Below are 27,294 nucleotides of genomic sequence, written 5' to 3' on the forward strand. Positions count from 1 at the left end.
AGTTAGGATGTAGCGGGTTGGATAATGGATGGATAATAACTAAGAAACTGAAATAAAAATTTTAGACCCTTCAAGTAGACTTTTAAACACTTTGAAAAATGCTAATGAACAGTACAGTATCAGTTAAGACTGAATGGAGATTCATTGATAATTAAGAGACTTGTTTGTATTCATCATTCAGTGTATTACATATTTTATTTTTAATTCATCACTGTCAGCTTGTGTATTTAAACAATTAGAGAAAGGGTTCACAAGCTCAGCCCTGGCTCCCACTAAGGATGAAACTTTTTTTATTCCAGTTAGTTTCACAATCAGTGAGTTGTTTTCCCTTTGGTTGATCTCATTGTTTTATTCACTGATCTTTAATTTTACAAGCAGTAAAGTGCTGTAGTGTGAAATTTACATTTCTAATAAATTAAGTTTTATTTTTGCCATATCTTTAAATGCTCAACTCTGATTTATTATTTTTTGTAGTGTGAATTGCTCTCCTAATTGTATCCAAAACCAGACAATTAATGATAAGCTGAACAGGTACAAATGACACTAAATGCTGGTAGACAGCAACTTCTTTTATCCACTTGTGTTCTTACTCTCAAATAAAGGAGTAAATAACCTAAACTAAAAAAGTAGAACAAAATGTTAAACAGCAAGATAAAAAGAATAAATTCATTCTCTACTAACACATACAAATACTTGTTTCATTCAGTAATGATTCAGCATAACCAGTCTAATTTCTGTATAGACACAATAAAATACAGAAACTAGGAAATAACCACTTACTTAATTAATGGAGGCATCCAAATAAAGGAGAAGATGATTACGACAAAAACCCACTGTCACAAGAGGGCCTGGTTCTGCACATTGGGAATTGGTCTAATGCTGGGTTCACGTGCTCTCAGTCAGACGGTAAATGGCTTGATGAACTCGGACAATCCAGACAAAACAAAGCTAGAGTTGTAATCTAACACAGAGCTTTTACCTTAAGTCAATTGTTTATAATAAAACATTATCTGGTCAACCTGAAATGCCATTTTTCGGTTGAAATGCATTTAGATCAATCTAATTCATATTCAATATGTTTATGTTGCTTTTTATTTCCACAAAAAAACCATTCATCTTTACTTGCTTTTTTTTTTTTTGCAGACCAAGTAACAGATCAACAGCGACCCTACAAGTGAACAGACTAACTGTATGTGGGAAGGTAAAACGTCACAACTTGGAGCTCTAAATAGTCCACGAGAGCATGTGCCTGAATTGTATAACAAAGCACTGTACTGTATCTTGCTCCCAGTGATTCTGTACCTTTGAACCCTTTGCCTGTAACACTAGAGGTGGTCTCCCTTCTGTTTATCGCACTCACTGTTAGCCTCATTTAACTTCTCTTACTTCAATTCTAAAGAAGCCTGAGCTAAGACTTAAACGAATACTCTACTCAAAAATCATATGTATTTTGTTACTTTACTCCATGTTCAGTAGTTGGTAGTGATGGGCAAGAAAAATTTACAAAAGTTAGGTTTTCATGCAGAACTGAGATAATAAAAAAAAAAACAAATAAAACACACACATACACACTTCAGAGAGAATAGGCATCTATGGTGACATTTGACAACAGTACAAAACTGTCCAAGAATAAAAAAAAAAAATCATAACACTCATGTTGCACAATCAATCAAGTCATCCAATCAGATGCTCATAACGTCTCAAACACATGGACTGCCTTTTGGGCAAATCCTTTGTTGCCTAAATTCTTCGATAAATTCTCAATTTATGAAGATACTTTGTTTTTGGTTGTCACAACAAGAGATTTACGGTTAACCTCTCTTTAATAAAGCATTTTTGTACTTTGCTTGTATTTTCAGTTCTTTTTTGAACTATAAAACCTACTCAACATTTTGGGCCTTGGCTGGTTGAAGCCTAGTATTTGGGGGCTGGCAGTATGGGGGTAAGGCTATTTTTTGGTAGGTTTATGAAGGAGGCATCATACCCCTTTTACCGTACCTGGAACTCCAAATTATTATACTTGCCAAATCAACCTGTCATATACCCACAACAGGCCATATGCATGCACTTTAGTTAAAACATTGTTAAGTAAATAGTGCTGGAAAATCAAAACACTGTACACAAGAGGAACCTCATTCAAGGGGATCAACCTTTTGAACTGGGGGTCTGCTTCTCCCCTTATTGGTGAAGACCGGACTCTTTATCAATAAATAAGGTAGAGAACTGGATCTTTAATTTAAAAACTTTATCCTATGTGAACATGATTCCTCTTTGTACACTGGTCTGATTTTCCAGCCATATTCAAGCACTTTATTGTCATTGTGTAACACAACAAAATTACTTTTTGTGACAGTGCCTAGGTGCACTTAAAGAAAAGTCAAATAATTCTAAATATGTCGTATACAGTGTTAAGTGATCAAGTAACCAGAGCAAATTATTATTGCTCAGAGTACAGCAGCATAAATTGTTATTGGACCTGTTAATGAATAGTACATTACATATTCTATATTGTATTACATTAGTATAGTGCACATTACCAGTATAGCTTATTGCACATGTTCAATTAAAAATGTGAGGAGATTCAGAGTTCAGAAAGCTTATGGCAGATGGGAAAAAGCTCTTTTTTTTAGTCTGTTTGTGCGTACACGGATTGACCTAAAGCGTCTGCCTGATGGGAGGAGATCAAACAAAGAATTTCCAGGATGAGTTTTGTCCTCGAGAATGTTTTTGGCCCTTCTCACACACAATTTTCCAGCAGTATTTAGTTAACAATATTTAAGGAAAAACTAATGAACCCATTAGTAAATAACTGCTTAAATAACCAGAACACTTGAAAAAGAAGATTGAAAATAATGATGAAAAACATTTTAAAAACTAGGATTAAAAAGACAGCACTAAATTACCTTCACGTAACATATATTGTATAACTGTTCACCACCTTTCATTAAAATTTAGCAAATCCAGTTTTGACATTCCTGGGTGAACACCAAAAGAAACTGGGAAATAATTAAGCAAAGTGTTAAGGTAGGAATACAATTAAAAGCAGAAGTTGGTTGGGACAAAACCTGTAGGCACATGGAGTTTTCCAAGACTGAACTTGGAAAAACCATTGAATTAGGAAATTAATTGGAACAAAAAACCTGGATCCACTGCTGCCTTCCAGTTCCAACTTGAACACCCTTGGTCTGCTATTAAATACACAAATCATACTTTTTTTTCACCTTAGCTATATCTCAGTGTGAATCTTAATTATTAATTTTTAACAATTCTGCTTGTAAGAGAGTTAATTAAGACACTGCACAAAATGTGGCAGAACAATATCTAAACTGCTTATTTGGATCTTTAAAACGTCCTTTTTTAACATTATGACACATGCCATTCATTAGTATGAGCAAATATGACAAGTGCAAGGAACATAATTTATCACGAGAACTTTTGTCCTGTTTTATTATGGATATTTACCAAGTGCATATGTACTCGTTATATTTCCACAGCTTTAAAATTAAATGCGACATGGAACTGCCAAGTTGGAAACTTTATTGCATATATATCTCAGAACTGGACAACTGTACATACATAATAAAATATAAAGTAAGCAAGAAAACCATCACTTAGTATTTTTACACATTTCATTTAAACCTGCTTTAAAAACAAATTCTGCCTTTTATACATAGGTACATGGAACACATAGGTCTATTTAGAAGCCAAAAATTCAAAATTAAAGGTATATGCATTTTCAAACAATTATAAATTATTGTTCAAAAGCTATAAAATACACAATGCACATGAACAAAGACACATGCAGGAAATAAAATTCCTAAAATAATTATGTAAAAATCCAGGAGGCAATACTGAATTGCTCAGAATATATTGAGCATTTATTCAGCATACACTGCACACAATTCAGTTAGAGTAGAGCAAGATAATGATACATAGGTTAACAAGTATCTGATGCAATTAGAATTATCACGAGTCTACAGAAAAATCATTGTGATCCATTAATTCATGTGTTTAGTCATTAAGCTGTGAGCTGCACATTTGTAAAATCTCCTGTTTATACTTGACTTAAATCTACAACAGTTAATGGTATACTAATAAAAGAAACAAAAATTAACTATTATTTAACCTGGAAAAATATGCACAGTTCATTTCTCTGTTAAGTTGTGAAATGCAAATGTATTCATGAAAAAGTATGCATTTTCCGTTTTCTTGAGTATCTTTAGCAAAACAGTACATGAAAACTAATTCAACTATTCTGTAACAAAGTGTTTCTAAATCCAGCTGAATATGTACCCTCATACAGTATTATATCGGACATAACATAAAACCATTTAGTGAAAAATATTAAAATGCTCTGCAAAAAGCAAGATGGGAACTCTGTGATTCATGACAGTTGCCCTACGATTAAAAAATATTAAATGGAATGAATTATATACATCTACAAACTCTTTCAGATTTACACTTTTCACAATACATGACATCAAAAGCTTGGTGTGATTTCAAAAAGAAAAACACCACCACCAAAATATAATACATCTATGCAAGGTTTTCACTCAGCTACTTTTAAGTGTTTTTCTTAGCTATATAAATAATATTTCTATAATATATATACCTTTTCCTTGCTTGCATGTTTATCAGTACAATAGGAAGAATTTAATTTTGCTTCAAGAGCTGTGCAAGACTCATAAATGCATCCGAATGAGCATGAAGTCCCAGCTTTATTCATCACAAGTTCAGGATATCTGGATTACAATTGCATCTTTATATACAAGCTACCAAGAATGCAGCATACCAAGAAAAAATATTAATTAATGCCTGGATTCTGCAAAGAATCAAAATGTTCATCCAGTGCACTGGCATAGCAGTTCAATCAGCCAATTCCCAGTGGAAATTAGCAATATCAAATGTTATGATTCAGATTAATATTATGCCTTAACCAAGGTACCATGCAGAGCATAAATCTTAAGAAAAAAGGAGTGGAAGCAAAACTACAATCATTTATTCGTAATAAAACTGGTTACTAAGAGGATCTATGAAATTACGTTTTTCAGAAGCACTGAAAATCAGAAATTATATTTAATACTTTCAGTTAAAATGAAAATCAGTTACTTAACAGACACATTTTCAAGGCAATGAATACATCCTGAATGTCCTAGGCTCAATATACAAACGTCTGTGTATGTGTCTTGGTTACAAGTCAATACCAGATGTAATGATTTGTGAGGTTATCAAGCTAGTGGTAATTAAACAAAAACACTGCCTTGATTTATAGCAATGTCAAATATGTAAAATAAATAAAACCAACACTTTAGAATAAACTTAGTTAAATTTAAAAAAAAAAAAAAACAACCCTATTTAAAGGGATTTCAATTCACTGTAAAGTATTTCACAGCAATATTAGTAACCAACACAAAAACAAGACTGCTCTGTGCATACAGTATAAGCTCATATGTATTAATCAGAGGAAGATATGAAGGATTTTTATCATGCCTCCACTGAACGTCAATGAATACTGTCCATAGCTTCTTAGGCATTCACTCCCTGGACCGGCCAATTATAGCTAGGATGTAAAGAAAAATGTTGATTATATCAGTATATAAATTGAGGGCTGCAAAGATGTACTCCTCAGGACTTAAAGCCAGTTGTTTGTTTCCAAGAAGCAGCTGGGTGTCCACAGCCAAGAACTGAAATCAAAAGAGAGATTTGTACAGTTACAATTACATAACAAATAAAAGCACTTTAAACATTTACAATTCAGTACACAGCTATAATGAACTGGATATAACATAACAAATTACTCACAAACTAAAATAAAAATTGATCTGCTACATATTGTAACGTTTTAATAATTTTAACCTGTAGTTTTAAGGAAAGAGGATGATATGGTCAAGTCAGGGTTCCTACTCTGGCTCAAGTTGAAAGTGTTCTTTTTGTCATCTTTGTTTTTTTATTACTGTTTATTATTTTCCTTTTTGTATAATACTGTTCTATTTATTTATTATTTGTTTAATTATGTATTACCTGTTCACTTTATTCTACCTGTATTTAGTTTCTAGGTATACTATTCAATTTCCTTATGTTCCTTGTGTTTGGATTCCCAAGAATCCATCACTGTGAAGGGATCATTACCAGTCTTAGAAAGGCAAGTTGGCAACTGATGTCTCTTACAGTTCATTTGAATGTGCTCTGGTGAATTGAGGTGGTTCTTGTGAGAACTGTGATTTTCTTTGATTTTTGCTCAGGTACTTGACTTCTTGTTCATGTTTCTTGGATTAGTCTTGATTTAGATGTGGAACTTGTCCTGGATTGCCATTAGGCAAGTCCTAATAAAAATGCACAAGTAAATCTATCAAACACTCTAAAATCTTATTTTATACAATGGATGATGTGTATGATTTACGCCTAAGTATTCTCTAAACAGGATATGAGCCACACCTTGGTTGGAATATGTAAAGCAAGCACAGAGGCCTGACATTGGGAGTATGCTAGATACACATACCCTGAAAGCAAATAACAGTGTCAATAAGCAACTTCTTAATAGTGTAACATCAACAAGGTTACATACAGCAATGGTGAACTTTAATTGTTCAAATATTCACTGGGAAAGCCTATAAAACGGTAACGCACAGGAATATGAACTTGCAGATTATCCAGGAAATCATTTAATAGCTCAGTATTTCAAAATACAAGAAACAGGAGAAACCTGTTGAGTTATTATTCTGTAATACCCAGGTCAGAATGAATGGATAGAGAAGAACACAATTTTTATATTGTTTTGGCAGTGTATATACAAAAACTAAAACAGTTCATTTTAATTTCAGGTAAATTCTGAGAAAATGTAGCCAAGTCCTTAAAGCCAAGAATGATAAACTTTTAAATATATTGACAGTTAAGGAGGAAAGGAGTAATTTTAATTGAATATTACACACAATGCAGGACAAGTTCTTTTCAAATTTTAGATGTATTAGTAAATTTAAGAGAAATTTGCAAATAATGAAGAATTAGTTAATAAAGAAATTATTCAGGTACATTATCTTTTACAACACAAACATGACAATTAACTGCATCATTAACTATAGGATTTATGAGGAGGTGAAGGCATCAGTTGAAAAGGCCAACAAATGGTCACATTTATCTTAAGATTTTGAAAGTGAAGATATCAATAATGTCCCAGTAGCTCAAGAACTATTAAGAAGGTATGCTGCGACAGGGAGATAGCAGGGAGAAAAGCGCTAGGCTCCTCCTGGTAACTCTAGGCCAGTAATCTTAACACATATCACAGGTAAATTTATATAAAGCAACTATTAAAGAAAAGACTAAGCAACAAACATACAGTATGTCAATATAGGTGTATTACTGTTAGTAGTCAGCAACATGAGCTTAGACAGGGAGATTTGGTAATATGCTAGTAATCAAAACATTTGATAAGAGAGTTACATCTAATATTGTTTATGATAATTATCAAAATTGTTTTGATACGATATCACATGAGAGACTTGTGATCAAATTCAAGGTTTGGAGATCAAAGTGAACTGTGTAGATGGGTGCAAAATTAAATCTAATACAGAAAGCAAAGATTTAAGGTGAGAGGAATACTTTTCCACATTATACCATCAGTGCTTAAGCCGCTGCAATTTTTAATCAGACCTTGGTACAAAATGTAACTAACCATCTGTTTAAGTTTGCTGATGACAATTAACGAGCTGGAATGGCAGACCGTCTACATAATCATTACAGCACTAGAGAGACAGGCCTGAGAAGAGAAACTTGACAGATTCCATGAATAATGGGTATTGGCTATATTAAAGAAGTAGAATATTTTGAGTTTAAGCAAACACAGATTGAGGATGATGGTAGAAGTGTTCAAAATTATTAAGAGAATTATTACAGCAAACTCCAGATTGTTATTTTAAAAACAGGTTCATCAACAAAAACAGCAGGTCATACATGAAAGTTGATTAAAGGTAAATTCTGCACAAATGTTAGAAAAGTTTTCTTCACACACCAAACCATAGATAATGACTGGAATGCAGTGCTATGGATAAGATTAGTTTAGGGTCCTTTAAAACTTGACTGGATAATATTTTGTAAAACAAATTGATGAATACAGAATGAGATATATCTGGCTGAATGGCCTGTTCTTGTCAAAAACTGTTTTTATGTTCTGTTGATGTATATTGTTTCTGCACAATGTTCATGGGCAGCCACAGAAAATGAGGTGATTCAATTAAACAATTAAAAAACTCTGTGTGCAGAGATGAATACCCAAATGAATTTCCTAAATGCAGAAAGAGATAAGGGACTCTGAGTACTGACGAGTCAAGAGTATAATTTTATGTCATAGGGAGACACAGTGGTTAGTGCTGCTGCTTCACAGCTCAGGTCACATTCTTGGCCACTGAGCATATCTGGCAGATGCTTCCATAGCCCTCAGAAACACAAAGACCACTGGATCCTTTAATCCACTCAAAACAAAATCAGCTTTTTCTTCCTTATTGCCTCCACATTTTTGGTGAACTCAAGATTCACATCATGGAGCAACCTTTTGATCTTTCTTAGGCTTTTACAACTATTTCACAATCTTTCTGAAAGCCATGCTGCTCAAGGTAATGCAAAAACACCACAAGCTGAGTGAGATCCTAGGACAGGGGTGGGCAAAGTCAGTCCCAGAGGGCCACAGTGGCAGCAGGTTTTTGTTCCAACCCAGTTGCTTATTTAGAAAACAATCCTTGCCAATAATTTAATTTAATGGCTTGTTACTACTTTAATTCTGCCATGTCAAGTCATTCTCATATCCTAGATTTCCAAGGATTCCATCCAAATGATCGGAAGTCTAAAACTTTTGAGTAATTCTGTCCTTCACTTTTTTCTCTTCACTTTTCTTCCAAGTATTTAATTAAACGAAATAGTGCACGATAAATACACTCAGAGGTGTAAATGGAAACAAGCTAAATGGAGAAATGCTGGTTTCTTTTGTCATTTGCATCTTATTCCTAATAAGGAGCAATTAAAAACCGAGAATACAGCTGTTTAAGACTAAATAGCAATCAGTGTTCGAAATCTTAATTAGAGAGACAACTAAAAAGAAGCAGAAGTTTTGCTGAAGCAGTAAGGGCTTCTTATTAAGCAATTGGGTTGCAGCAAAAACCTCCAGGAATGACTTTGCCCACCCCTGTCCTAGGACATGAACACACAAGTACACTTCACTGTAGCCTGTAGATGCAGCTCTACTCCACTCGAAAGAGTACCATGACAGATCAGTCTATGAACATGTGAAAATGATTGTGACTATAATTGCACATTACTGACATCTAGACCAGCCTCAAACATCCAGCCATGCTCAATTACGTAGGCTACAATAAGGTGGAATTACCGTGACTGTGATCAGGTAATAAGTGCTAGTAGCACTCATCTGAAAATCATTATACACTTTGTTGTCATAATCACTAACTTCCAATAGCATTCCAAAAAAAAAACACAACAAACACATTTGACACATACTTATTTAAATCACATGATCTAAAGTTACTATCAAAATAAACTGTTCAGTTTATTCTAAATGTACAAATCAACATACACATAATGCAATGAGGCTCTGCTGCGATGCTCTTAAAAAGAATAAACTTAAAATAGTTACTTACACAGGTGAACAGAAGGGCACCTAGAGATGCATAAACAATTTGTAAGATTTTGTTCTGAATGAAAATGGCAAGAATGCCAAAAACGAGCAGGACAATCAGACAGACGAAGAGAACACCTCGACAAGAGGTAAAGTCATATTTTGTCTACAACAAGAAAAAAAGCACAGTTAACAAAAATAACTGTTTTCAGACATACAGCACATTATTTTATATTATACAAAAATTACATCATTTTGTAATATTTGTGCTTACTCATTTAAAAAGGAATAGGATTTGTTGCATAAGAGAAAAAAAGAACTTTAATACTAAAGTGTATTTTTGCATACCCTTAATTACAACTGGTAATTTACTTTTAAAAAAGCTTACTTTTGTCAGTTATTACAGTACTGTATATATTGACAACATATGCATAAATCTTAAGGAATATTTTAGGGGATCATTTGAAAACTACATATATATCCAGAGAACCAAATGTAAATGCATGTTCAGTATTTATTATGCTTACTGAAATGGATGGATATAACTAATATTTCTAATAGATGTGTGCAAACAACATCTTCACTTATAAATGTTCCTGAAAGAAAATCCAGCTGTTTTCAATTGTCATCATTTTTCAGCTATTTGTGTGAAAAGAGATGAATCAATAGATTTATACTACATAGTTGGAAAACCATGTCCAACATGTTTATTCCAAAAGTTGACCTTCTTGATATCAGTAATTGCAAATTCTCCAAATAAATAGAACTCAGCTGCAGGAGGTGGACAAAATAGCAGGAGCACCTAACTATATATCAATATGAAAGTCATAAATGCAGTAGGGACACCTCCTGCATTTAGAACATCTTCAATCCTTCTTGGAATGCTGTCATACAAGTCATGAACTATGTGTAGGGCGATACTGCAGAACATTTTCATTAATGACAAAGCAACAGAAATGCACTTTCAATTCTGTGGCAATTTTTGACACTGTACCTTTGTTGCATTGGCAACTATCCTGTGAAGTATTCATCTATCTTTTTTAGTTTGATTCAACTTGTGATCACTTTCTCTATGCCAATGCACTTTGTACTTATTTGGCACATGCAATTTATTTATTTTTCTTTTTTACACTTTTCTCCTTGACGCATGAAATCACTTTGCACTGAATATTTGGCATCTCTGGAACTCTATTAAGCGGGTGTCACATTACACATATTCTAGTTGGACAGGATGTCAAACTTGACTCGCTGATCTTGTGGCCTGAGAATGTTGTTTGATATGACTAGAAATTACATGTGATGTCAAATTAAAAGATTGCATGTTGATTTTCCAGCAGTTTTAAACAACATGCTGCCTGAAGGAGACAGTGCTATATGAAGGGTTTGCAGGTACAGCGAGTTCAGCCACAACCTCTTGCTCTCTTTTTTATTTTTTCCTCCCCATTCTGGTACGTCAAAAACACATCAGAGAGATGATACTTTCTATTTCAATTGAGAGGTCCAAAACACCGCAATTCCTTATCCCTTGTTGTTGCATTATATGCATTGTACTTCCAGCTGAGTGCTCATTAGTCATCAGTTTTTGCATATGCAATGGCCACCCTGACAAATGTATAGGTTAGATTTTGTCAGGGTGAGTTGCAGATGAGTTGGACTTGCTGGGTATTAACACTATGCGACTGACAGTCATATCAAACTGCTCCTTGTCAAGCCTCTTTTACAGCTGACACACGCTCTTAATTGGCAGTCAACCTAACATGACTCGCTTTTGCAGCTGCATTTGTAATTTTGATTTAGCTACTTCAAAGGTTAAACTAGTTTTACTGTTATTTTTGTCCACCTGCTGCAGTGTGTCATTAATGACTGGCTTAGATTACTTTTTAAAAATTTTGATTTAGCTGTACCACATATTTCCCATGCAAACATGTTTTAACAGATTTTCAAAACTAATGCTTATTTTATAAAATATACCACTACTGGTTAAAAGCAAATATTTAAAAGTAAATCTTTACATATCGAGTAAATACCTGTAAAGAGAAGAGGACTACTGTGAAGCAAACAACAACAGTGATGCCCACTGCCATTATCACAGAATCTGTATCATAGAAACTGGCAATCATCCCCACCATATAAGACATGCTGAGTGTAAGAATTGACTGAAAAATGAAACAAGAACAGGAAAAAACATTCAATATATTTGTCTAGGTACATTTACCTAATTTAAACATTACTGATGGTTGTTCTTTTGTGATTGTCACATTTGAAACTATTTAACTTCAAAACATGATTAAAGAAAGATCAGCAATACTAAACATCTTCAAATGTTTGTAAACAAATACACATTTGAATGCTAGATATTCTAGAATACTTTACAGTAAATAAGTCATGCTGCCAAAAAAAAAAAATTAACATACCCTTTAAAAAAATTACTTTAAAAACTATATGGCACAACAGCCTGAAAAAAAATTAAATGTTTTAAGCATTTAGCAGGTGTGCGAACTCAAATAGATAGTTTGCAGGAATTTACTTCCTGAAATTTCTTAGGCATTGAAATTTTATTATATCCTGGCAGTAGTAATTTTATTGTTACAATTGGTCTCAGAGAACGATCGATAGATGCCCAAGTTGAAATGAAAGTGAAATCTTGGCAAAAAGCCTTTAATTTCCTATTACTAATTACCATTACAGCTTTCCAAAGGACCTCCAAAAAATCCAAACAAATCATTTAATATCCTTATTCTGATCTTTGTTTCTCTAACACTACACTGCTAAATAGTCTGATGACTCAATGCATTCACAATTACTTAAAATTCAACTTATTTAAGGAGAAAAACAAGAGAATTATACTTATTTAACTGTGAAACTTTGTGTGCACCAGGAATACAGCTATATATGTAATTCTTTTTTTTTTTTTGCAGTTTTTGATCCCTTGAACCTAATTAACACTATTCTGACTGGTGTTTAAGTAAAAATGTTTTATATTAAAATGATATACAAACCAGTGCAATTAAGTTCCATGGGTGTTGCCGCCGAAATTCTCCACAACAGCTCAGTACAATAAGAACAACAAAAAAGACAGCATATGAAACATAGTAAGTCCAAGGATGCATTCTAACAAAGAGTTTTGCATCATCCACAAATGTGAACACAGCTACAAATGAGAAGGTCACTGTCAGTTGTACGGTCAACACCATAAAAACCTGGGAAAAAAGAAAACACTATTAACATATCCTGTCATGTGTTACTGACTAGAGCCATTACTAGCACTGCTCTACAATACAGGGTGTCCCAAAAAGAATATTGGAGTTTTTAAAGAGCTGTAGCTTGATGCCCATTCATCGGAGACTGCAGAGCAACCTAGTGGCATCTGGAGGAATTAATCTAGTTTCATTTCGTATATATATAAAAATAAAAGAATATCAGAGTTTCAAAGAGCTATATTTATTGAATTTTACAAGCATATACAAAAACTGTTATATTCATGTGTTTCCCACGCAAAAAAATGTTAGTCTTGGGGGAGTTTCGTTCATGTTCGATAACTGCATGAGAGTTTTCTTCACCCCAAATTCGTGCATTATGACTATTTACCTTCCCATTAATGTGAAACGTGGCCTCATCACTGAAGATAATCAAGGAACAAAAATCTTCATTGGTCTCCAAATTTTGCTGGATAAAAGTTGAAAACTCAACTCGACGTGTCTTATCCCTTCGTCTAAGGGCCTGAACCAACTACGGACAATATGGTTTCATAACCAACCGGCGTCGGAGAATTCTCCATACACTTGACTTTGGTATCTGTAACTCATGACTTGCTCGTTGAACTGATTTCAATGGGCTCCGAGTGAATGCAGTTTGCACTCGGGCGACATTCTCAGCAGTGGAGGAAGATTGAGGTCATTGGATACCTTTACTTTTGCAGATACACCAAGTATCCCAAAATTGTCGGTACCATGGACAGATGTTATCGTCATTTGGAGGGTCAGTCCCATATTTTTGACGAAATGCCTACTGCACAGTAACAACTGATTGAGTTCTGGCGAATTCGCAACGCAAAAAAAACTTTTGTTGTGGCTAAGCCATAACTGCAAATGTAGCTAATCAAGACAACACACTGTTAGCTTTTTGATAAGCACTAGCACCATCTACCTGCAACAAAATGAAACTAGATTAATTCCTCAAGACGCCACTAGGTTGCTCTGCAGTCTTCGATGAATGGGCGCCAAACTACAGCTCTTTAAAACTCCGATATTCTTTTTGGGACACCCTGTACTTTCTCTACAAATATGAATGAAAAGAAAAAGCAGATATAAAGTGGGTGTAAAACATAAATAAAACAACATTATACAATATATTGATATGTTTGGTCTAAAAGTATATATTGACAAGAAAAGAATTTGTTGTAATTAAAAGAAAAACAAAATTTTAATGGTACTGGGTGCTCCCAACAAGCATTTTTAGATTGAAAAGAATAAGCTTGCACACTATACTAGAGATGCACTAGACTGATGAGCCAATAAACAAATCTGATGATTGACATATGATTAACAATCATATTATACAGTCATTTACATGTTGTTGTTGCTAATCTTGTGTTAAAACAATGCGAGTAGGGCAAAAAATTGAACAAAGAACAGGAAAACAGTCATAATGACTATAACCCTCAAAACTATCTAAATACTCGTTTGTCTTTTTTGTGATACACATAAACAAGATTCCCATTCTCTCTGCCTGCCCTGCTGCAAAATGACAGACAAGTCTTAGTAGAATTAAACTGGAAAGAAAATGCTATAGAGAAGTGGTTTTCAAACTCAGTCCTTGGAACCTACTGTGACTGCAGGTTTTTCTTTCAACCACGTTCACAATCAGCAATAATAATTGATTTTATTTAATTAACTGATTTTATTCCTCTACTCATTTTTCTTCACATGCCTAGAGTAGAAGGGTGAGATCTACAAGGTCTTATTTCTGGTGCCAAGTGTCTGTTCTGGGAAAACAGACACAGGTGAACTTATACAAGAGCAGTACACCAGTTACAATGTAATGAAGGTGAGTCTAAGGTGATCTCAGCGAGTCCAGAAACCTTCCATGGAAGATAAGGGTGAACTTTATTTTCAATAAAAGAATATACCATAAAAGAGAGACATCGAGATCTACTGTCTATCTAGAATTTATGGATAAGTTGTAAGAAAGATTGTAATAGGGATATTTGAGTTGTGGTGGCTAAGTGGATGTGGCTTTCCAATCCTTCAAAGTCCATTCTTCTTATTATTGTGAAGCAGACTTCAAAAAGCATTGTCTTGCTCATCTACTAATAAGAAACATAAGCTATGTTTACAGTAGACTGTCATGAATTCTACCTCAATGAGGATATGCAATCCTTCTTGTACTGTGCATGTTCACATATTTGGAGCATGTGCTTGGTCGAGATGCCAGTTGTTTCAAAACTAAAACCTGCAGAAATATGCCTTTATATCAGAATCACAAAAAAAAATTATAATACATACCGGCAGAGCAAGATTCTGGTAGGCAGGGATAGCAAGTGGCTTTCCTCCTATGCCATTCAATTTGGGGTTGGGGAATGTAACTGCTGAATCTCTGATATATATTCTAGAAAATCTGAGTTACTCCTTCCTAAACTGTAGGCCAATTAAGTCTTTTAAAAAACACGGTTCAGTAGGCTAGATACAGAATCATGTCTAAAGCCTTCAACTAATGCATCTAAAATAAAAAAGATAAATGTAATTTACGAAATTAAAAATGTCTTGCCTTGCGAATAAATGCCTGTCGAATGAATTTGTCATCCAGTGAAGAAGAAGAAAATCCTTCATTGTCGTAGTAAGAAGGTGGCATGTCTCCATGGTATCCAGGGCTGTTTAAGGGAACTACCACGATATATATATTTAAAAACAAAGAAAAAACTCTCTTTAGTGGTGGAAAACAAGAACACATAACATGACATAGTTATTCCTGGTAATGAGTGAAAAATAACCTTGATGTTCACACATGCACAAAACACTTAACATGTTGCAGAGATAAGACAAATGCTTTATATCACCTTTTCATGAGTACACCATGATCATGAGCTAATCCAAGACCAGAAATCACTTTTTATTTATCCAGGAAACACATACACAGAAAGACATTATGTGTGTCACATAAAAATGAACAAATAGACTGTACTCACCCCCCAAATCATATCATTAAATCCACTGTTCACCACTCTTGATTGTAATTTCATTCAGTCAAACCTAATTCTAACACCAAATACCCTTAAGAAATGTAATTTCTATATAGGTCCTCTCCAGAGTGAATACCATTCTAGAGTGCTTTAAAAGTATATTTTACAAAATATTTTCAAAATATGAGCAAACATTGGGCAGATAAAATGCTCAGGATCACATCATGAGTTTGAACCAGTTCCTTTAATTTTTGCAATATATATCCCTAGTCAATGAACATAAGGCGCTATAGATAAATGAGGTAGCCATACATAACCATGTATTCCAGTGCTCCAAAATACCTACTGTTCTCCATTTACAAATGTGGTACAACAGTCAAAAATTTGACAGTGGCCTTTTTACTGTTATTAAACACTGTGTTGCAAATCTTGAAAAATTATCATTCAGCTTTGAGACTCCTACTCTCAGAAACAATCTTCCTAGACAAGATAAGAAGACTTTAGAAACTGAGACTGAAAACCCATTTGTTCTCTTTCTAGCTTTTAATTATTGCTCCTTTCACTTACAAGTTTTGAAGGTTATTTCTTTACATTATATTTTGCACTGACATGGACTGTTCTGAAAGTTTTATCAAAATTTTTAATTTTTCCCCAAAGCTCAGTATTGGCACATTGTTAAAAAAAAAAAAAAAAAAAAAAACAGAGTAGGTGTATGCAAGAATTGCTTGGAGACAAACTGGTACTATCCCCAATCCCCAGCCAAAGTGCTGTCTCAAGAAGGTAGCTTCAAACCTTCCGCCTGATGCAAAAATAGACTGTGAATCTCTGCAAAGCTAGCATATATCAAGAAACTCCCACTTACCCTTTTAGTCAACGTTTTGTTTTCATAGTCAATCTATATGTTAATTTGACACAGGAAATTGTGTTAAGTGAAGAACTTTTTAAACATGACAATAAAAAAATGTATATATATTGTGGCAGACGACCAGGGATCCTGCCCCACTGGGATGCCTGGAAGAAGAACAGACTGGGAGAGGGGCAATATCTTTCCCTGGGCGGAAGAGGGCAGCCCCCCGAATTCCATTAGAGCCACAGAAATGAAGCTGGGAAGCTCAACCCTGTGGGGACCCATGGCCACCACCAGGCAGCGCCTAGACGGTCCTAGAGCCCTGGAGGACAGCACTTCTGTCACACCAGGAAGTGCTGCCGAATCAGGAACTGTGTACACCAGGAGTGCTTCCGGGTGCAAGGCCAGCACTTCCGCCACACTAGGAAGTGCTGCTGGAAGACCATCAATGAGCACCTGGAGCACATCCGGGGCAGGATAAAAGGGGCCGCCTCACTCCATTCGGGGAGCCGGAATCGGGTGGAGGAAGATGGAGCGTATGAGAAAGGAGTGCAGGTGGCTGAAGAGAGGAAAGGACTGAGTTTAGTGTGGTGGTTGTACACTGTAGTCGTGTCACAAAATAAACGTGGGTGTTGTGGACAGCAGGTGTTGTATCTGTCTGTGGCTAGGCCTTTTACTATATATATATATATATATATACACATACATACATACATACATACATACATACATACATACATACATACATACATACATACATATACACACACACACACATACATACAAACAAACAATACAATACAGTTTATTTTTGTATAGCCCAAAATCACACAGGAAGTGCCGCAGTGGGCTTTAACAGGCCCCCAGCCTGGACTCTCTAAGAAGACAAGGAAAAACTCCCACAAAACCCTTGTAGGGAAATAATGTAAGAAACCTTAGGAAAGGCAGTTCAAAGAGAGACCCCTTTCCAGGTAGGCTGGATGTGCAGTGAGTGTCAAAGAGAAGGAGATCAATACAATACACAGAGCAGAACAAATCCTCAATACAGCATAAAAATAAAAAAAAGTATACACACAGTCATATGAAAATGTTTGGGAACCCCCTCAGCCTGCATAATAATTGACTCTCCTTTCAAAAAAAAAAAAAAAAAAAAAAAAAAGATAACAGTGGTATGTCTTTCATTTCCTAGGAACATCAGAGTACTGGGGTGTTTTACAAACAAAGATTTTTAGTGAAGCAGTATTTAGTTGTATGAAATTAAATCAAATGTGAAAAACTGGCTGTGCAAAAATGTGGGTACCTTTGTAATTTTGATGATTTGAATGCATGTAACTGCTCAATACTGATTACTTGCGACACCAAATTGGTTGGATTAGCTCGTTAAGCCTTGAGCTTCATAGACTGGTGTGTCCAATCATGAGAAAAGGTATTTAAGGTGGTCAATTGCAAGTTGTGCTTCTCTTTGACTCTCCTCTGAAGAATGACAGACAGCATGGGATCCTCAAAGCTACTCTTAAAAGATCTGAAAACAAAGATTGTTCAGTGTCATGGTTTAGGGGAAGGCTACAAAAAGCTATCTCAGAGGTTTAAACTGTCAGTTTCAACTGTAAGGAATGGAATCAGGAAATGGAAGGCCACATACACAGTTGCTGTTAAACCCAGCAGGTCTGGCAGGCCAAGAAAATTACAGGAGTGGCATATGCGAAAGGATTGTGAGAATGGTTACAGACAACCCACAGATCACCTCCAAAGACCTGCAAGAACATCTTGCTGTAGATGGTGTATCTGTACATTGTTCTATAATTCAGCACAATTTGCACAAAGAACATCTGTTTGGCAGGGTGATGAGAAAGAAGCCCTTTCTGCACTCACGCTGCAAACAGCGTCACTTGTTGTATGCAAATGCTCATTTAGACAAGCCAGATTCATTTTGGAACAAAGTGCTTTGGACTGATGAGACAAAAATTGAGTTATTTGGTCAGAACAAAAAGCGCTTTGCATGGCGGAAGAAGAACACCTCATTCCAAGAAGAACACCTGCTACCTACTGTCAAATTTGGTGGAGGTTCCATCATGCTGTGTGGCTAGTTCAGGGACTGGGGTCCTTGTTAAAGTTGAGGGTCGGATGAATTCAACCCAATATCAACAAATTATTCAGGATAATGTTCAAGCATCAGTCACAAAGTTGAAGTTACGCAGGGGTTGGATATTCCAACAAGACAATGACCCAAAACACAGTTCAAAATGTACAAAAGCATTCATACAGAGGGAGAAGTACAATGTTCTGGAATGGCTGTCACAGTCCCCTGACTTGAATATCATCGAAAATCTATGGGATGATTTGAAGCAGGCTGTCCATGCTTGGCAGTCATCAAATTTAACTGAACTGGAGAGGTTTTGTATGGAAGAATGGTGAAAAATACCTCCATCCAGAATCCAGACACTCAAAGGCTATAGGAGGCGTCTATATTTGCAAAAGGAGGAACAACTAAGTATTGACATAATATCTCTGTTGGGGTGCCCAAATTTATGCACCTGTCTAATTTTGTTATGATGTATGTTGCATATTTTCTATTAATCCAATAAACTTAATGTCACTAGTGAAATATTACTGTTTCCATAAGGCATGTCATATATTAAAAGGAAGTTGCTACTTTGAAAGCTCAGCCAATGATAAACAAAAATCCAAAGAATTAAGAGTGGTTCCTAAACTTTTTCATATGACTGTATAAATATTATATATATATATATATATATTCACGCACACACACACACACACACACAATACCTGTTCTTGCAGTTTAAAATGGGGTCAGGAGCCACTGGTTCAAACATTTAAACAAAAGCCTAAAAATTTATATCCAGTCAAAGGTTTTGATAATAATAATAAAAAAAAATGCACCTTTCTGAGATATGTTTATGACAACAAAAGAAATTAGAAGTCATAAATTTTATCAGGCTCTGTCTGTCCTCAGGGAAGGATACGTGCTGTTTGTTTGTTCAGTGCCCATTGTGGGTGGAGTTTTAATGTAAATAAGGAAGTGAATTAACCAACACAAAATCATGTACTTGTCTGTAACTGTTTCGCTGTGTACCTTATTTGCAGACAAGCAGCAAGTGGATAGAGATTCAGTGATTACTGCACTGCAAAACAGTTTCGCTAGTACCCTAAAAATTCTTGTACTTTTTCAGTAACAAGTAAATAAACTACTAATTCGCAACACAGCGGAAAGAACACAGCCATTCAGTGTAAGCTCTCTGTCCATTTCACATGGTGTTCACTTTGTGCTGAATACAAACATCAGCATTTGTCATTTTTTTTGTGAATTATTCGATATTTATCAGTAATGTGGTAAAATGCATTACTGGTCATTTTCCCAAATAAAATAAAGGATAATTAACGTATAGTGTATTCATTTTTCACAGGTTTGTCATTGATAATTAATTGGAAATTATTTTTGAGTAGTAAACAGAAAAAATGTCACTCCCACAATGCCGTGAGTCTGAATTAAAGAAAGGACTCACAGCCAATGAATGAGGAGGAGAGGAGGATCTTCAACTCAAATGCAGAGCATAGTGGTAAAGACAACTTTACGGTTTTTATTATGAATGCAGCCTTTCTATGAAGCAACTGTTAATACTAGTTTCCCAAAAAATGCACACACTTTGCATGTTTTGACCATATAAATGGATATCGGACAAAGGGATTATACAACACGAGTCAGTCTAACTAAAAAAAAAAAAAAAAAAAAAAAAAACAGACAAAGCAGTATGCGCTGTATTAGAACTGTAACAACAGATCATAGATTAAAGAAATAATATGCACAAAGCAGCACTAAAATGAATAACTTAAATACCATTTCAAGCTGTTGTAACACTGATACAAGTGCAATGAATCAAGTTAATTGGTCATTCACAAAGTCCTTTCAAAAATCATCACATCCTCACACTGCTCTCATTATAAAGAATTAACTTTTCTCAGCTTTACCAAATCTTATACTAAGCACTTAACACTGGCAGTGATCTAGCTCAGGAATCTATTCCCGATTTTGAATAATCATTAATGTGTTACTGACAACACATTTGCTTTCTACTTTAAGTAATATTCATGTGAGAAATAGTCTTGAAAGGAAAGAAAAATGCTTGCTTTTTTTTTTATTATATAGCTATTGTTATTTGTCTATGTATGGCTCTGCTGTCATTAACCTCCTGTGTCTCAGTTTGGTACTGATGGTCTTAGTTGAGTCCTCAAAATAAAAAGTTTAAGAACCACCATCATACAGACACAAGAAATCAAGAAGCTGTTATACACGCTGGATGTAAAATACAAGTTCCCTGAGCCCAAACATTGTATTTCCTATGTTGATTGATTTTACACAATAAATAACCTGCACTTAATATACAGTTACAGGCAAGAAAAAGAACATATATGCAAATACGTAATTTGGATCCATTACAATTGATGTAAATCATGAAACAATCATGTGTAATATATATATGTGCATGTATTATTCTATGTGATTAGCATGGTAATGAATCAAGAGCTTTGCTTTTAAAAAGTCAGAGAGCACATAACATGTTAACTTACCGGGACACACAGATGCCAACACGGCGTTCAGGGCGTTAAACACAATACATACGCATGTCTGCATGGTTCTGAACTTTTATCTTGCTGATTAAGTACTGGTAAAAGAATGGATTTATTTCCTAAACATGTGTTTAATCTTCCCAGTGCTTGAATTTCGACACAGGAACGTAAAAATCCTGTATGGTTTTAATTTAATAATGTCGGAAAATCTCCTTCAGCTTTTCAGAAAGAAAAATTAACTTATTTTTGGCACTTTTATACCATTATAAAATTAGATGTGAAATAAAAATTCAGTGTGATATTGTAAAAATTCAACTGCCAATTGAGTTGAGTGTGTGGGGAGAAACTTTCTTTTTATGACTGTGCCATACAAAGCTGGGATAAAGCAATGGAAGCTACACACTAGCTCAACTTGCTAAGAAATAGCACTTTAAAATAAAGCTACATTTCTGCTGGGTCCACCCAACTATCCATCCATTTTCTTACATACTTAAACCAGCTCAGGATCATGCCTGGGTGAGTCTATAGTGGCAGGTATTGGAAAAATGGTAGCTTTGTTCTGGTTTTTAATTAAGCAAATAATGAAAACAAGTGTAATGTTAAAAATACATATAGCTTCCTAACCCATATAAAATACTGTATATGGATCTGCACTACTTTGTAAATGTATTTTTGAAATATGAATTATGCTTATGAGGAGAATTAAGTTCTGTGTACTCACCGGATGGATCATCTGTGTGTGGAACACCTTGAGGTTGAAATCCTGGTTGTGGAGGTCCTTGCTGGTAAGGGCCAGGCATTTGAGGGAAGGGCATTTGAGGAAATGGCGGTTGTTGGCTAGGGAACGTGGGCTGTCCAGGGAATGTGGGCTGTCCAGGGAATGTGGGCTGTCCATAGCCAGGAGCGCCCTGTGGAAAAATGGGCTGTCCAAAAGCATCAAGAGGATATGTGGGTGCAGGAGCTCCGTAGGTTGGAGGCCCATAACTTGGGGGTGGCATTCCTATTCCGGGATTTGGGTGACTATAAACAGAGTTCTGGAGGACATTATTTTCTCCTGGCACAACAAAACCTTTCTCCTGCGATGACATTATCCGAGATGCTGCTTTTCAGAATTCTGTATTGAAAATAAGAATAAATAAATAAACAAACAAATAAATCCCCCATCAATGAACAACAGTTTAAGTGACAAAAATAAATACACTTGTTCTGCACTTTCTACTGTCATGTCATTTTAAGCAATATATTAGGTTGAATGTGCCATACATAACAAACACATTAGAATTCCTACTTGTATTCAATCTTTCACTAACAAATAAAAATGTTAAGTAAACAAGAATATACACTGTTTGATATGCAACATGCAGTACAGAAAAAATAACAAAAACTGTGTAAGCACTAATATATGCCCATTATGTAGTGCCACTGGCCTGAATAAACCATGACATTAACACAGAACTCGCACTACTTGGAAGGGTGGCCAGTTTTTGAAACCACCTTTATAGAATTTGATGCAATATACTGTGTTTTCTTAAGTTTTAAAACTCATTATTCACTACTGGCTGATCAGTTTTTAAAATATCAGTTTCTTAAAATTTAAATATGTCACATTTTAAAAACATTCCTAAAAGCACATAATTGTGCATCAACAGTGTAGGCTGTCAGATTATATCTTTGTGAAATCTATATGAAATATGCAATAATATGCTCTTTCCCAGCTGTCACTTACCATGCATTCTTCCAATATCTAAAAGAACGGCTTAATGTTTTGTGTTTCACATCATAGCTTGGACTTTTATCATAGCTTTTTGATCTTTTATACGGTTTTATTAAGGTTTACCTTACAGTACACCATCTTGGCAACTTTTACTGAGCAGTTTTAATTACTAGTACTTTATGTAACTATTAGGTAATGGCTTTTCACACATATCATAGATCAATGTGTAGGCTCCAAGTTTTAAAGTATTAGAGAAGCTGAAAAAAAAAACATTATATATGAAAAATGCACAACTAATGTTATTAGAAATGTTTTATAGCATAGTTCACATGAATTAAAAACTAATTTACGTACATACAGTGGGTATGGAAAGTATTCAGACGCCCTTCAATTTTTTCACTCTTTGTTATATTGCAGCCATTTGCTAAAATCATTTAAATTAATTTTTTCCCTCATTAATGTACACACAGCACCCCATATTGACAGACAAAAAAAATTTTTCAAATTGTTGCAGATTTATTAAAAAAGAAAAACTGAAATATCACATGGTCCTAAGTATTCAGACCCTTTGCTGTGACACTCATATTTAACTCAGGTGCTTTCCATTTCTTCTGATCACCCTTGAGATCACCTTCATTTGAGTCCAGCTGTGTTTGATTATACTGATTGGACTTGATTAGGAAAGCCACACACCTGTCTGTATAAGACCTTACAGCTCACAATGCATGTCAGAGCAAATGAGAATCATGAGGTCAAAGGAACTGCCTGAAGAGCTCAGAGACAGAATTGTGGCAAGGCACAGATCTGGCCAAGGTTAGAAAAAAAAAAAAAAAAGGTTCCCAAGAGCACAGTGGCCTCCATAATCCTTAAATGGAAGACGTTTGGGACGACCAGAACCCTTCCTAGAGCTGGCCGTCCGGCCAAGCTGAGCTACCGGGGGAGAAGAGCCTTGGTGAGAGAGGTAAAGAAGAACCCAAAGATCACTTTGGCTGAGCTCCAGAGATGCAGTCAGGAGATGGGATTAAGTTGTAGAAAGTCAACCATCACTGCAGACCTCCACCAGTCAGGGCTTTATGGCAGAGTGGCCTGTTGGAAGCCTCTCCTCAGCGCAAGACACATGACAGCCCGCATGGAGTTTGCTAAAAGACAACTGAAGGACTCTGAGATGGTGAGAAATAAGATTCTCTGGTCTGATGAGACCAAGATAGAACTTTTTGGCCTTAATTCTAAGCGGTATGTGTGGAGACAAACAGGCACTGCTCATTACTTGTCCAATACAGTCCCCACAGTGAAGCATGGCGGTGGCAGCATCATGTTGTAGGGGTGTTTTTCAGCTGCAGGGACAGGACGACTGGTTGCAATCAAGGGAAAGATGAATGCGGTCAAGTACAGGGATATACTGGACAAAAACCTTCTCCAGAGTGCTAAGGACCTCAGACTGGGCCGAAGGTTTACCTTCCAACAAGACAATGACCCTAAGCACACAGCTAAAATAACGAAGGAGTGGCTTCACAACAACTCTGTGACTGTTCTTGAATGGCCCAGCCAAAGCCCTGACTTAAACCCAATTGAGCATCTCTGGAGAGACCTAAAAATGGCTGTCCACCAACGTTTACCATCCAACCTGACAGAACTGGAGAGGATCTGCAAGGAGGAATGGCAGAGGATCCCCAAATCCAGGTGTGAAAAACTTGTTGCATCTTTCCCGAGAAGACTCATGGCTGTATTAGCTCAAAAGGGTGCTTCTACTAAATACTGAGCAAAGGGTCTGAATACTTAGGACCATGTGATATTTCAGTTTTTCTTTTTTAAGAAATCTGCAACAATTTGAAAATTTTTTTTTTCTTGTCTGTCAATATGGGGTGCTGTGTGTACATTAATGAGCGCAAAAAATAATTTAAATGAGTTTAGCAAATGGCTGCAATATAACAAAGAGTGAAAAATTGAAGGGGGTCTGAATATTTTCCGTACCCACTGTACATATATTTTTGGGTATTTTTTGAAATAAAGGATTACTTCAATAGTCTTTTTCTATTTTTTAACATCCATTGGGCATAATATTACTAACAACTGTACAGTTGCTGATATATATAATTATCTAATCAGCCAATAATGTGGCAACAGTGCAATGCATAAAATCATGCAGACACAAGTCGGGAGCTTCAGTTAATGTTTGCATCAAACATTAGTGTGTGGAAAAACAAAGTGATCTCAGGAATTTCAACCATTGCATTATGGTTGGTGCCAGACAGGGTGGTCTGTGTACTTCCGTAACTACTGTAATCTCCTGGGATTTTTAAGCAAAAACCACAAAACATCCAGTGAGTGGCAGTTCTGTGGACAGTAGGGCCTTGATGACAGAGGTCACAGAAGAATGGTTCCAGCTGACAGAAAGGCTACAGTAACTCAGATAACCACCATCTATTAACTGTGTGGAGCAGAAAATGCATCTCAGAATGCGCACCCGTCGAACAATGAGGCAGATGAGCTACAACAGCAGAAGGCCATGTCGAGTTCCAATCCAGTTAGCCAAGAACAAAGCTGAGGCTGCAGGGGGCACAGGCTCAACAAAACTGCAGAGATGAAGACTAGAAAAACATAGCCGGGTTTGATGAATCTCAATTTCACAAGAATGCACAAGAATGGCTGGATCAGAATTTGGCACCAAGAGAATGAATCCAGATTGATGTTGATGGTATAAAGGTGTGAGGAATGTTTTCTGTGCACACTTTGGGCCCATTAATACCAATTAATTATTGCTTGAATGCAATGACCTATCTGAATATTGCTGCTAACCATGTGCATCCCTTCATGGCCACAATATACCTATCTTCTAATGGCTACTTTCATGATAATACACTATGTCACAAAGCAAACATCATCTCAAACTGACTTCATGAACACAACAATGAGTACAGTGTTCTTCAGTGGCCTTCCCAGTCAATAATCCAATAAAACACCTTTGGGAAGTAATAGAATGAGAGATTGGCAGCATTAAAGTGCAGCTGGCAAATCTGCAGAAACTGCATAAAGCAATCATGTCAACATGGATCAAATTCTCAAAGGAAAGTTCTAGCATCTTATGGGATTCATGCCAAGAAGACCTGAAGATTTTTTGAGAGCAAACTGACAGCTTACCCAGTAGTATAGTCTAATAGTCCTAGGAATTTACCCAGCGAGTGTACTGTATTTAAATGTGAACTGCAGATGTACTATTAAAACCCAGTTCTGATCCTATTGTTTCAAATATTTTCTGATTTATATTTTTTCATATATAACACTGTGCTATTTTAGCTTAGGTTTTTTGGTTACGAGATGTTATTTTGCTTTCTTTACAGCTAATGTGGTAATTACTGTCAAATTCAGGACAAATAAGTTATTCATTTCACTATATTATTAACATCACTTATGCTTACAATGTATATTCCTAAAAACAAAAAAAGGTTCTAGAAACAAAAGTTACAGTAATTATCCAAAAATACTAAAACTCCCATTAATAAAAAAAACGATGCACATAAATGCCCATTGAAAAAAGAAAAAGGACTTCATGATTAAGAAAGAAAAAGAAAAGATCCTTCAATAAATTCCTTAAGAAAAAAATGTACATTTTTCTGCCAGTGAAGCAAAGAAGTAACTAGAAGGCAATAATCAAAACAATAATATTAATAATAATTTACTACATAAAATGGCACTCACCATACTCTAGTGACATAATATATACATAATTTCTATTTAAAACATTAATCTCATTTAGCTTAGCCCACTTAACCCAATTTTACAGTTGCAGGGAGCTGAAACCTTCATTGGCGGCACTGAAGGAACCAAACACTGGATTCAGGGTATTGAATAAGGCTTCAGACCGGCACCACAGAAGTGATCAGTCTTACTAACTATAATGATTAAATCCCTCAGCTAACCTCACAGATTTTGCATACAATTTTTTACAAATCATTGCGTTTTTATGTGTTTCTGTTTTCAACCAGTTTAAGAAAAATAAATCTTATATTAGCACATTATTTTGCCCTAACTTTCTCATTGTTGTTCATTTACTAATCAGGATATACAGTGGTGTGAAAAACTATTTGCCCCCTTCCTGATTTCTTATTCTTTTGCATGTTTGTCACACAAAATGTTTCTGATCATCAAACACATTTAACCATTAATCAAATATAACACAAGTAAACACAAAATGCAGTTTTTAAATGATGGTTTTTATTATTTAGGGAGAAAAAAAATCCAAACCTACATGGCCCTGTGTGAAAAAGTAATTGCCCCCTTGTTAAAAAAGAACCTAACTGTGGTGTATCACACCTGAGTTCAATTTCCGTAGCCACCCCCAGGCCTGATTA

At 35.4% G+C, this 27,294-nt stretch overlaps 1 protein-coding gene across 1 annotated transcript in view; it reads right to left on the reverse strand.

Moving 5' to 3' along the window:
* Positions 1 to 5,337: 5,337 nt before the first annotated feature.
* grinaa (glutamate receptor, ionotropic, N-methyl D-aspartate-associated protein 1a (glutamate binding)) overlaps positions 5,338 to 27,294 on the reverse strand; it is a 46,575-nt gene continuing 24,618 nt past the window's right edge. The window contains exons 2-7 of the mRNA XM_039736708.1: positions 21,953 to 22,345; positions 15,386 to 15,501; positions 12,619 to 12,819; positions 11,647 to 11,775; positions 9,642 to 9,785; positions 5,338 to 5,684 (exon numbers count right to left, since the gene is read on the reverse strand). Coding sequence (XP_039592642.1) covers positions 5,535 to 5,684; positions 9,642 to 9,785; positions 11,647 to 11,775; positions 12,619 to 12,819; positions 15,386 to 15,501; positions 21,953 to 22,319 — 1,107 coding nt within the window. The 5' untranslated portion in view covers positions 22,320 to 22,345 and the 3' untranslated portion in view covers positions 5,338 to 5,534. The remainder of the gene's footprint in view (positions 5,685 to 9,641; positions 9,786 to 11,646; positions 11,776 to 12,618; positions 12,820 to 15,385; positions 15,502 to 21,952; positions 22,346 to 27,294) is intronic.

This window comes from Polypterus senegalus, chromosome 15 (genome assembly GCF_016835505.1).
Source record: "Polypterus senegalus isolate Bchr_013 chromosome 15, ASM1683550v1, whole genome shotgun sequence".
NCBI lineage: Eukaryota > Metazoa > Chordata > Cladistia > Polypteriformes > Polypteridae > Polypterus > Polypterus senegalus.